Raw genomic sequence first — 13,402 nt, 5'->3', positions numbered from 1 at the left:
TAACATTAGCCAGTATTTTTGGGAAAAAGAAAATCTTCTCCGGGTCAAAATGACCCGAAGACCACATGAGGGTTAATGCTAATTTCAACATTTACTAATACTTTATTAAAATATTGTTAATGCACGGTGAACTAACATGATCAAACAATGATTGTGAATGAAAAGTGACTAAAAATGCTGACAGCATATGAGATGTACACTTTCCCCTTACATGTTACTATAATATTTAATATAAAATTTGAAGTCGGCATGAAATCAAAATTGATATTTATTTATTAATAGCTATAGCTAGATAGCTATTTATTTTAACACGTTACTAGTGTTATTGTGCATTTATATAACACCGTGCAAATGTTTGGGGTTGGTCAAATCGGTAAGATTTTCTATTTAATTGATAAAAATACAGTGAAATGTGTCAACATTACTACATTTTACAATATATTTTAAAAGGCAATTCATTTTTGTGATGGCAGAGCTGAAAACCGCGATACATTTTATTTTAGATCAAAAGATCAGAATTTATTTGAAATATTTAGAATCGACTCACTTTTAATCAATTCAGTTTAATTTAAAGATTTATTCTAATTTGTCAAAGCAATATATACACTATACAGTTCAAAAGTTAATCAAAATGTCAAAACTTGCTCTTATGACTAGTTCGACATCCATGACGTACGCAAGGCCACGCTGCAGCTAAGCCAATCGCATTGAGATCCGCCTCCATTCCTCTATGCAACGCTCACTTTTTTAGAAATTCATGCCCCCACCTGTTTTTTTTCTTGCTCAAAACTTGATTCACTCATAAATGCGTCACAATACGGAGTCAAAACTTCCGTTTCATGCCGTCTTCAACTTAGAAATTGATGTGGATTTAAAAAAAATCGATGGAGATGTGCGGTGGAGTGTGTTCAGGGCTTTACCTTCAGTCGCTCTGCTTCCATTCTCTCTGCTTTCAGCCTCCTGATTTCCCCATGTAAACCCTTCACATTCTCCTGAAGGTGACTGCATGAAAACAGGACAAACATTACAGCCAAATCCCATTTCACACAAGCGCACCCATTTCTCCATATGTTTGCATGCACATTTCCCTGCTACTTGGAGCTGAACTCCATGTTTGTACACACTGGGAGCTGAGAGGAGCGTTGGACAGGGTGAGCGGGGCTTACTCTCTCTCGGCTGTCAGGTGGATGATCTTCCTGCTCTGGTCTTTGATCTTGAGTGCCAGTTTCTCATTAGTGTGCCTGGAGAGGAGCAGGGGCACAGATAATGGGCTGCAGTGAGGAAGCTGTGAGCTGCAGTCACAATCAACCATGATGCTGAATGATAATGATACAGCCATTATAACACTGGATGCTAAAGTTCTGATGCGCCACAGACACTTTCTATACTCCGTAAATTTATATACTGGTTCCAACACTGTAACATGTGATACAATCTGTGACACGTTATGCAGTAAGAAGCCAGATTTGATGTTACGTAAGGGAAAACACACAGCTAGGTCATTATTGCAAAACAAACACCAAAAGGGGGAGGTATGATGGAGTTTATTTTACAATATTGACTGTACAATTTGCCGTCAATTACACGGTTCCTTACAAACTACATAATATTTACAAAATATGAATTCACAAATGGACATGAAATATTGAATTGAGTTAAAATTATTTAGTAATATGAGAAGGTGGAGGGATACTTGAGACATTAAATTAGATACACTGTAAAAACTGAGTTTCAAAGTTGTAAATAATGTGTATTTGTTATTTTTATTCATTTTTAATATTTCTCGTATTTTTAGTTGTAGTTTTAGTACAGCTTCATCAAATTTTGTTGAGGCATATATGCATTAAATTGATCAAAAGAAACAGTAAGACATTCACAATGTTATGAAATATTTATATTTGAAATAAATGCTGTTCTTTTGAACTTTCTATTCATCAAAGAATCCTGAAAAAAATGTAGTACGATGTCCACAAAAAAATTAAGCATCACAATTGTTTATATATATATATTTATTCTTAACAATTAAAAGAAATAAGTTGTATATCAGCTCAATTTCAATTACCGAAAATAACTCTTAATAGTTTTAGTTAACAATAATGACACTGCTTGGGATTATTAATTGTATACTTTAGTGGTCATTATGCTACAATATTTGCTTGTGGAATAATTGTAGAGTAGTCAACCAATCAGACTCAAGTATTCCAGACAGCTGTGTGTTTAGCTTTTTAGACTTGTGAAGTGCTGTGGTAAACCAGATGGCAATATCGTGGTACTGAATGATTGCATGTCTTACTTTTGCTCCTTTACCCATTGGTTCACATTGGTCACGACTAGTTGACTTTCCCTGTGAAGTCGAGAGCTGTCACTCCGTGCGTCTCCTAAGCACTGCCGCAAAACATCCACTTCACACACAGCTGCGTTATACTTCTGATCAACACTGTCCATCTGTGAGTGCAAAGCCTCAACCTGCGCATGAAGAGATGAATGAACACAAACACAGCAGAATGATATGAATGGTGTTAGGATACTGTGGCTGACCTGAGCTACTTTATCAGTGTAGTTCTCTCTGAGAGCGGCCGTCTCCATCTTCAGCAGCAGCACCTCCTCCTCTCTGTCCCGCAGGACGCTCATGAGCTCCTGTGTCCACTGCTGAGAGCGGGACAGCTGTGTGTGCAGCTCCGCCAGTCGGCCCTCACTCGCACGAGCCTGACGGGACAGACGGAGAGAGAAACTAGGACATAATTAAAGGTAAAGTTTTGCTGATGTTAAAATCTCAAATATAATGTATATATATAAGTGGGGAATATGACTACACATTAGCCGTTTATTTGTTGTCTCACAGCGTGGCTCTGTGTTAGTTTCAAAACACTGCTTTGGTTTTGTTTTTTGAAAGAAATTAACACTTTTATTCATCAAGGATGCATTCAATTCATCAGAAGTGACAATAGAGACATTCACAATGTTACAAAATATTTCTATTTCAAATAAATGTTGTTCTTTCGAACATTCTATACATCGATATACACGATTTCCACAAAAATATTAAGCAGCACAATTGTTTTGAACAATAATAATAACTGTTTCTTGAGCAGCACATCAGCATATTAGAATGATTTCTGAAGGATCATGTGACACTGAAGACTGGAGTAATGATGCTGAAAATTCAGCTTTCCATCACATCACACGAATACATTACATTTGAAAATATATTCAGATACAAGACAGTTATTTTAAATTGCAATGATATTTCACAATATTACTAAATAATACATATAAATAAAATTTTACTGTATTTTTGATCAAATAAACATTGCTATAATATACTGTAGCAGTATATATATATAATCTCTCTCTATATATAAATTTGGAATAATTAAGATTTTAAAATACACTACAATGAAAACAGCTTTAATAGCAACTAAGTAAATAGTAATAATAATTCAATGTCCTTTTTTTACTGTTTTTTTTTTATCAAATAAATGCAGCCTTTGTGAGCATAAGAGACCTTTAAAAACATAAAAAACAACAACTTTTGACCAGTTGTGTATGCACACACACACACACACATTGTGTTTTCACGTTTCATGGGGACTTTCCATAGACATAATGGTTTTTATACTGCACAAACTGTATATTCTGTCCCCTAACACTAACCCATCACAGAAAATATTCTGCATTTTCACATTTTTAAAAAGCTGTTTTCCTCAAGGGTTTAGAAAATGTTCCCACAAGGACAAGGATTTCAGATATTACCATCTTTGTGGGGAAATTGTATCCCCATAACAGGGTTTACCAGGCCACAGACACACACACGCAGGCACATTTGGGGTATATAATATGTTGATAATATTCCTCTGCAGGCAAAGAACACAATATATATAAGCGTCGACAATCTTCAGCTGCGTTAAAATCTCTATCCCTCAACAAATCACTATTACACTCTTATGATGTGGCAAATCTATAGCAGCTCACACAATTTTACCTCATATGAGATCTCAGGTTTTCAGCATATGAGAATTCAGCTTAAATTAAAAGGCAGGCTAGTTTCATGGCCAGTAACGCTGTCAGTGTGCAAGATGGTGGAGCGCAGTGACCTTTACCCAGAGCGCACACACTGCAGACGAGAGCTAATAAAAGGCGGTAAAGAAAAGGAGAAAGACAATTAAAATGCTGTGCGAGTATATGTGTGTGTGTGTGTGTGTAAGTGGGTTATGATGTAGTCACCTGTGCAGCTTTATATCCAACTCTAATCCCTCTGTGATCCCACACACACACACTCAAATGAGATTCTCGACTCATCAGTTTCTTCAATTCACACCTGATTTATAAACAGGGGCTGGAGAATATTTGCAAACACACACACCTCACTGTAATTATAGCACCTCTACCAACACACACACACACACACACACGCTTATGCAACCATAATTATGTGCCAGGCAGACAAACACACACACAGAAATGATAGCCGCCTTTATTCTGGCGTCTGTCTCGCCCCGCTTCCCCGCATGCTGCGTTCCACACGACTGGCGAGAATCATTACTGGCCTTCCTCTGATACGGCTGCAGAACCAACAGCAATTATTTTTAAAAGCCAGAGCTGAAAACAGACAACCGATGCACAACACGCGCATAATCATTATTTCTGCAGTCCGACCGGTGGCGCGGTGTGTGTATGTTTGTGTGCGCATGTATACATTAGGGCCTGGACAGTGTGCAGACACTTAATTTTTTATTTTTCAGTTTTATTGTTATCCCGCAGAGTTTGCTGACCATAAAATGATGAGGATGGTTATCCAAAACCAATTAGAGTTCCCCTACAACACTGACAGCACTTAAAGAATGAGAGTGAGTGGTTTAAATAACTCTACTGTCTGCAGGAGCACTGCGGTTTTGCACACATTTCAGGCACTTCAGGATGAAGTGTCACAGAGGGGTTTGACAAAGTCAGAGAACTCCATACTCATTGGTTCTGGAACAACATTCTCATCAACGGATCAGATTTTAGGATTAGGTTTGGGGATTTCAAAACATTATTATTAGCCAACCATTTCCCTATAAGTTTAGGAGTTACTTAATAGGATAGTTCACCCAAAAATTTTGACATCATTTACTCACTTCATGTCATTCCAAACCCAGAAGACTTGTTCATTTTCGAAACCAAAATTTAGACCTGAGAGGTTTCTCTCCCTCCTTTGTATTCTTTGTATAAACAAAACTTCGTATGGGCTATGGATTCGCCCGTAAAACAAATCCATATGAAATTAGCAGTTTCATCCAAATCTTGCAAAGAGATAATATCACTTTATATGATGATGACCGTTTGTGATGTGCTCTATGAATGTGTGTTTTTATATGTGAATAAAATTCTTAATTAAATCTGTTCATCTTATAAAGAAATCGCGGCTCTTCTGAAGTGTTGGATTCGACTCTTTTAAATGATTTTATGTCTTAATGAAAATTTTGCGTAGGTCTTCAATTGAGGGACAGAAATCTGTGTTTAGAAGATGAAAATGAATAAAGTCTTATAGGGTTTTGGAACGGCATTTTTGCAAATTCCATTTCTAATTAAATTAAGACCATACATATACATCTACTATACAAAGCTGCAAAAAAACATCAGTAATGGCACGAGTGGCTGCTGTTCATGTGGATAAGAAAGTATAGCAATACTCGGGAGATAATGGCGTCGATTCCCAGGGAATGCATGAACTAATAATACAAATGTATTATTGAATGCAATGTAAATTGCTTTAAAAAAAAAAAAAAAAAAAAAGAAGTGTATCCCAATATCTTACCTCCTCCTCAGAGCTCCTGCTCTCACTGTGCAGTCTCTGTAGATCTGCACTCATTTGTGTGACTCGCTCGTCCTGAGCCTTCTTCTCCTCCGTCAGCTGGATCAGGCACTGCTGCAGACGGGCCTGCTCACTCCTCTGGGACGCCACCTCTCCACTGTACTCCGCCAGCTACAACACGCAGAACGCATGTTGATATTTGTGTGTTAGGAGCGATCACGTTGTCTGTGGCAGTGGAAGAGATCGTACCAGCTCCATGTACTCTTTATGAGTGGCCTGTGCTGTGCTGAGCTCCAGTCTCAGCTCTCTGCCTCTCTGATCGGCCTTGGCTGCCTCTCGTACCGCCTGACGCCACCTCTCCCGCTCCTGCTCCAGATCAAGCTTCAGTCTGGACACTGTAGCCTGCAGACTGCTCATCTGAGCCAAAGAGCACATATCACACACTACCGTTCAAAAGTCTGGGGTCAGTACGAATTTTTATACAGCAAGGATGCATTCAATAAATCAAAAGTGACAGTAAAGACATTTATCATTTCAAATTTTCATCAAAGTTCATAAATCCGACTCATCAAGAGATTCAGAAGAGATTATTTTTAAAAACATTAAGAAATCCTGCAAACCCCAAACTTTTATCATTAGTGTAGGTCATCATAAAATATCACAGAGGAATTCAAAAATTCCTTTTCCCAGGTTAATCAGTATGGCCAACTTTGACCCTACTAACTCATAGTCCAATGATCAACCACCAGTTTGTATCAGCTTCGGAAGGGTTAGAAATCATGTCAGCAGCAGTTTGGACTAGCATATTAAAGGGATACTTCACCTCTGGAAAGATGAATGTGTATTTAAAATGGGTCATTTATGTAGAAGAAATGTGAAATTATTTTTGAATTTGGAGCTTTCTAGACTGAGAAAAGCCAGAAAATGTATTTTTGGCTTATGTGGATGAAAGACAACAACTCCCAGAATGCACTTGCTTCGCTACCCTAGGAGGCCACGCCTACCGGTAACAGAGCGCAGTGTTAAACAACAAGTCTAGGCTACTAGTGAGTCTCCGCGATGAGTCTGCCTGAAGATGTGTTTCGAGATCGCCCAAAATGTCCAGGATTCGGCTTTTGCGTTCTACAGTCGCCATTCATCATGTTTACTGTGGCGAGCAGGACGAGGCTAGGGCCGCGGGAGAACAGTGCGAACGGCGCGAGGCCGGTGGCGTGATTACCGATGAGCGACACCTGTGAGACGCACCGGTCTCGTATCTCTCACGGAGGAGCGGGAATTCTTAGCAATGTTAAAACGCACATCAACCGATCACTTGTTTAGCGTTCATGTAAACACCTCATTCAGATTCACCAATCGGAATGAATTCAGTTAGATTGAAACAAAAGGTGTGCATGTAAACAATGAATGGCGACAGCAGAAAGCAAAAGCTGAATCCAGGACATTTTGTACGATCTCGACGGAAAAAGGGGATGGTAACCCCTACTACTCAGCTTTCTCCACAGAACAAGAGCCTGCTAGCTTAGCTTCCAAAAAAGATGGCTGACACTATGTGTGTATTCTGTGAGTGAGATCACACCCTCTATGGGCGGGTTGAGAACATGCGGGACAGATCCTTCTACTGACTGTAGTCTTTAGCCTCTGGCCAAAAAATACTCCGATGATGCAAAATGACGATTTTTGCGTCATCGGAGGATTTTTTCCAGACAAAAAATACATAAATCTCTCGTCTCAGGGGGATATGAGGGTGGAAAGCGCTGTAATTTGAAAATACTACAGGTTTTCTACTAATACAAAGCTTAATGCTAAATCCTGAAGTATCCCTTTAATATGTGACGTTCCCATAATACCTGTTGGTGGTGTTTTTGCTCCTGGTCATCTCTGGTCTCCAGTTGTCTCCTGCACAGTTGAAGCTGAGTCTGGCAGTTCAGTCCTTCCTCCTGAAGTCTGTGTGTGAAGAGCTGCAGATCCTGGTGTGTGTTTAGAAGCTTCTCCTGTTCACACAGCTACACAAACACATAGAGAAGGCCAGCTGACAAGCACATTTTTTTATGATATTCTTCATCTATATCTGAAATGGTTTACCTTTAATTTGTTATAATATCACTGTTTATTGCCATTGTGAACAAATGTTGCGTTTTGTGAGGGGGGAAAAATCATATTTTTCAGAACTTTTCAATGTGAAGTACATTATAAGGATTTTTTTTGTTCGAGTATTATTTGTTGTTCCCATTTTTAAAAATAATAGCATATATTCTGCTTTCTTATTGCTTGGTGGGAAAAGTTTCTGAACAATGACCAGGCATTGTTGATGTGTAAATGTATTAATGTAATTCATTCTTTCTTGCTGACATCAGAAATCCAAGGATTTCGGAAAGTACAAGAGTTTTCAATTTTGATTAATTTAATTTGACAAGTAAATGTCGAGATGTTATTTTCATCAAGAGGTGCATCCATTTTTGGTCAAGATCTTGTATTGACAATGCAAGAGTCCAGAACTCTTTAAAGCCTCCTCCAGCACACCCCGAAGACTTTCAATGAATTTAAGGTCTGGGTTTTTTAAGAAATGAAAATCTACACTCATATAACATGCTAGAAACATAATAGTCACTAGAATAATGATCCACTCATGGACTCTTAATAATAATAATAACTTTATTTTGTATAGCGCTTTTAAAGTTAATTCTCAGAGCGCTTTACATAAGCGGAAATAAGAAAACACATAATTTTTTTTTTTTTTAAATGGTCGCAAAATACAAACAAGTATTTCGCACAAAATTGCAAACCTAAAAACAAATTTAAAAATAAATATCAAGACATAGAGAAACCCATAAGATACATCTCATTAACAACCACCAATATCACCTTTATCCAAATGCTTCCGTAAAATAATACGTTTTAAGGGATGATTTAAACCTTTTCAAAGATGGTGCAAATCTTATTTCGGAAGGCAAGGAGTTCCATAACTGAAGAGAACGCCCTATCACCCATTGTTTTTCGGTTCGTTACCGGAACGACTAAGAGACCAGCATCGGCGGAGCGAAGATTACGTGTCGGAATGTAGGCATTAAAAGCTCGGCGAGATATTGCGGAGCGAGTCCATTCAATGCCTTGTACGTCAACATAAGAATTTTAAAATCAACACGAAATTTAACAGGTAACCAATGCAAGGTCTCTAAAATAGGTGTTATATGATCCCTTTGTCTTGTTCTAGTCAGAATACGTGCGGCAGAGTTTTGTACCCACTGAAGTTTATTCAAAATAGATTTTGATGCTCCTGCTAACAAGGCATTGCAGTAATCAATTCTTGAAAAAACCAGAGTATTAATTAATTTTTCAGCTACAGGAAAAGACAGCATGGGCCGTAATCTGGATATATTTCTAAGATGAAAAAAAGAAACTTTAACAGTATTACGTACGTGAAGATCAAAAGTTAAATTAGAATCGAAAATTACTCCCAAGTTTTTTAATTTAGATTGGAACTGGATTACAGAGCCATCCACATGTAACACTTCAGGTTGCACTCTGCATAACTGGTGAGGCGAACCAATAAGCATCACTTCGGTCTTGTCACCATTTAAACTTAAAAAATTTGCAGACATCCAATTTTTAATAACTGTGATACAGTTAGAGAGATGTGATACAGCCACATTTACATCAGATTTTGAGTGAACATATATCTGGGTGTCGTCCGCATAAAAATGAAAATCAAGACCTAAAGACCTCAAGAGTTGGCCCAGAGGAAAAATATAAAGAGTGAAAAGTAAGGGACCCAAAATTGAACCCTGAGGAACACCACATTTTATCATGGTAACCTCAGATCTGCAGCCACCTAACACAACGAATTGTTTGCGATCTGAGAAATAAGACTTAAACCAGCTCAAAGCAGAGTCAGACACACCAAAGACAGACTCTAAGCGTGAGAGTAAGGTGCTATGATCAATACTGTCAAAAGCGGCACTGAGATCAAGCAGAATCAGTATTGATAAGCATCCAGCATCGGAAGCCATCAATAAGTCATTTGTAACTTTGACTAATGCTGTCTCAGTGCTATGCATTTTACGAAAGCCAGATTGAACAGACTCGAAGAGATTATTTGCAGACAAATGAGAAAGCAATTGTGAAGCAACAATACGTTCTAAGATTTTAGCAATAAAAGGGAGACTAGAAATGGGACGGAAAATTTGCCAGATTCTCAAAGTCCCGGCTATTTGTTTTTTGAACAGGGGTTACAGCAGCAAAGTGCAGATGGCATAACACCAGACAGCAGAGAGTCATTTATAATACTCAATACAGCCGGACACAAAGAAGAAAAGCATGACTGAAACAACCCAGCTGGTATGGGATCAACACTTGTAGTGGCAGCCTTCATTTTTAAAACCACATTACACAGGGATTGAGAATCTAACATGGAGAATTCTGAAAGACAAACACCAGAAAATTCCATGTTGCTTAATTTTGGGGTAACAGTTGTATTAGTAGTAGTAATCTGATCTCGTATCCCCTCGATCTTATTACCAAAAAACACAAGAAACTTGTTACAAAGTTGAACAGAAGGAGGGACGTTGGAAATGTTATTTCTGTTTAGAAAATTATTGATAGAATTAAACAATTTTCTTGGGTTATCTTGATTACTTGCAATAATCTGAGAGAAATGAGCAGACCTTCTCGATACAATTTCAGTCCTATATTCTCCCAAGCTTTCTTTCCATGCCAGATGATATACAGTCATTTGCATTGACTGTATATCTTAAGCATTTGCCTATTTAAATCCGAACAGTAACTTTTTTTTTGGCCAGGCAGTATGTACGTACCCAAACATGAGTTGAATGTAAAAGATAATGATCACACTGCCTATGGCTTCTTGTTGCGAATGTCTTTAAACGCAATAACTTATTATCTTTTACAGTCTACTCATGTTTGGAAAGACATCAAGTGTTCAAAACTTCCATTAGGGAAGAGAAACAGTGACCATCTTCAATTTTCCTATGCAGACGTTTAAGGAAAATGTGTTGTTATGCTTCTTCAAATGAAACACCAGTGTTCACATGGCACCCTCAGCTTGACTTTTGAAAAAATAAAAACCAGAACACCAGTCAAACACGCAGCTACTGCACGCATTAATCAGTATTGATATCGTCCTGGAAAGGTGAAGCAGGCTTTTCGTGATTTACTGAAAAAGCGGGATATTGGAATTTGTGCACCTTCCATCGTCATGTGTTAATTAATGAACTCTCATGCGCAAAAGGAGACAGCATAAGTGACAAAAATAATACCAGTTTGAAAACAGCCATTGCATTTTATGATCAATGATTAATCAATGTATTATAGTAACAATTTCACTTTTTTTTTTTTTAAACAACCAGAAAATATGGGGGACCGGACATCTAAATGAGGGGGCCTAGTCCCCCCCCCCACAGGCCCCATTGTGGCTACGCTACGGCATTAAACACTTTTATTTTCAAAAGATCAAGGCATATTTGAATCCTCATGATAGTGCAGAGCATCACAGATAAACTGTGAGCTCCACGGCTGACATATTCACTCAGATGGCTGGCTAAATTAGAGATATACTCCTGCATGACAGATATTAAACTGGGATTAGGGAGATTAATTTGAAACTGTTACTGAGCAAGAGACTTTTACATCAGATCTATGAAAGTTTCTAAATATAGAAAAGTAAATTTACAACTAGAGTGAATAGCTTTGCTTCAGACTAACATCTCTTCAGCACCGAGAGAAGCAATCAAATCATATTTCCTCATGATTTGTACACGTTTGCAACATTTAAATTAAATCATAACTTTGGGGATGCTAAAATTAATTTTCAGTTGAAAACAAAACGATTTGGTTGACATTTTTTCCCGAAAATGTTTACCGTGTTCACACCATTATACAGAGGCCACAATGAAAATTAAGACTAATTAAGTCTAATTTAAACCTAAGAAATAAAGTTTTAGAATTCAATGGATTTAAAACAAAGAAAAAATATGATATAAAATAAAGAAGAAATATTTAATATTCAGCAAATGTGTGACACTGACCATATGAACTGACGGTCAGATGTTCTTGAAGCACAAAAAGGATTATCCTCAAATCATGCTGGATATCACGATCATCAGGTTTTACACGAACACGTGAAGCTTGTGCTCTTCCACAAAGCCACATACACACATGACAATGCATCCACCATATACACACATGCAAGCTTGCGCCGTTCCTCAGGCACACAGTAATCAATACAGATCAATACAGGAGATCATGACCTTACAGATGGCTTTGTGAAGCACTTTTGCTTCATAATCCTGCCGTTCAAAGCCCCGAATCAGTGTGGGACGAGTGTGAAATGGCTCTCACCTTAGTCTGCAGGGCTGAGAGAGTCTCTCTGCTGATGTCCAGCTCATCCAGGATCTGCTGTTTCTCCTGCTGGAGTCTCCCGGCTTCATGTTGAGCGCTGAGCACATCCGATCTGCTGCTGCTGGCCTCTGCTCTCAAGCGCTCTACCAGCCTCCTGTAGAGAAGCACACAAGTCTTATTTCACCAAACTCCCTTCTCCATCAGTCCTGACATGAGAGCACTATAAAGGTGAAATCACCACACCATCCTGCTGGTCACCAGTGTATGGTGTTTTTCATGTATGGCCCTGTTTACACCTGGTTTTACGATACGTTTTGGTCGATCGGATCACAAGTGGACGTCGCTAAATACAGGTGTAAACGGGGTTTGAAACGGTTTAAAACGGTTGAGCTTGTCGTCCACTTTCAACCACTTCCAGAGGTAGTCGAAAACACATTCGACCGGATTACTTTCGTGGTGTAAACGCTCAAGTGGTCAAAAGCATTCGAACTCTCCGCCTACTGACCTAATGCGAACACATTATGGGAAGCGCTCTAGCCAGACGGGATTTAAACTTTGTCGGCTGAAGACCCACTTTTAGTTTGAAGACAAAAAAAAACGTACCAAGCACAATGTTCTCTCACCATTCTTGATTTCTAACACACACTCACAGCGTCCGGCTGGTCTTGTGTCTATCAGAGCAGAAACGAAAGCCGATGCTCTCTGTATGTTTTTCCGTCGTCTCTGATCGTGTTCATATGTGAATTGCACAAGCTTATTTTGTCCATTAGATAGAAAGATCTGAAAAAAACAACAACAACATTTACCCACCCATAGACCCTCGCCTTGAAGAAATCAGGACAGAAGTGGTTGAAAGTGGCAAAGAGATGGATTAAAACTCCAGGTGTAAAGGGAATGCGTCTCCCTCGTCTACTTGTGATCCGATTGATCAAAACGCATCTTAATATCAGGTGTAAACAAGGGCCTAGGTCACAAGGGAAGACCAAAAGGAAGAAGGATCTTACCAAACCAGCATAAACCAGACTGGAATTTATTCTCCTTTAAAGGGTTTGGGTTTAAAATTGAACAAAAGTCTTATGGGTTTGAAACGGCATCAGAGTGAGTAGATGACATAATATTTTATTTTGGGTGAACTAAGCCTTTAAGCTTAGTCTCTTGCAGCTAGTATAAATCTGGTACACTTTCAATCATATTCTGGCCAAGAATCAGTCACAGTTTATATTGTTTTTAGTGGCAGATAAATCTAAAATAGTT

General features: G+C 38.5%; 1 protein-coding gene across 1 annotated transcript in view; it reads right to left on the bottom strand.

Moving 5' to 3' along the window:
* Positions 1 to 908: 908 nt before the first annotated feature.
* Positions 909 to 13,402, bottom strand: part of LOC130100351 (polyamine-modulated factor 1-binding protein 1) — a 239,432-nt gene continuing 226,938 nt past the window's right edge. Inside the window, exons 23-30 of the mRNA XM_056265779.1 lie at positions 12,149 to 12,302; positions 7,642 to 7,797; positions 6,044 to 6,211; positions 5,798 to 5,965; positions 2,539 to 2,706; positions 2,294 to 2,466; positions 1,167 to 1,241; positions 909 to 1,002 (exon numbers count right to left, since the gene is read on the bottom strand). Of these exons, the coding sequence (XP_056121754.1) occupies positions 909 to 1,002; positions 1,167 to 1,241; positions 2,294 to 2,466; positions 2,539 to 2,706; positions 5,798 to 5,965; positions 6,044 to 6,211; positions 7,642 to 7,797; positions 12,149 to 12,302 (1,156 nt within the window). The remainder of the gene's footprint in view (positions 1,003 to 1,166; positions 1,242 to 2,293; positions 2,467 to 2,538; positions 2,707 to 5,797; positions 5,966 to 6,043; positions 6,212 to 7,641; positions 7,798 to 12,148; positions 12,303 to 13,402) is intronic.

The sequence above is a fragment of the Rhinichthys klamathensis genome, unplaced genomic scaffold, assembly GCF_029890125.1.
Source record: "Rhinichthys klamathensis goyatoka isolate OS25496 unplaced genomic scaffold, OSU_Roscu_1.1 h1tg000240l_1, whole genome shotgun sequence".
Lineage (NCBI taxonomy): Eukaryota > Metazoa > Chordata > Actinopteri > Cypriniformes > Leuciscidae > Rhinichthys > Rhinichthys klamathensis.
The sequence above is the reverse complement of the archived record's forward strand: the minus strand, read 5'-3'. Positions and strand labels throughout refer to the sequence as shown.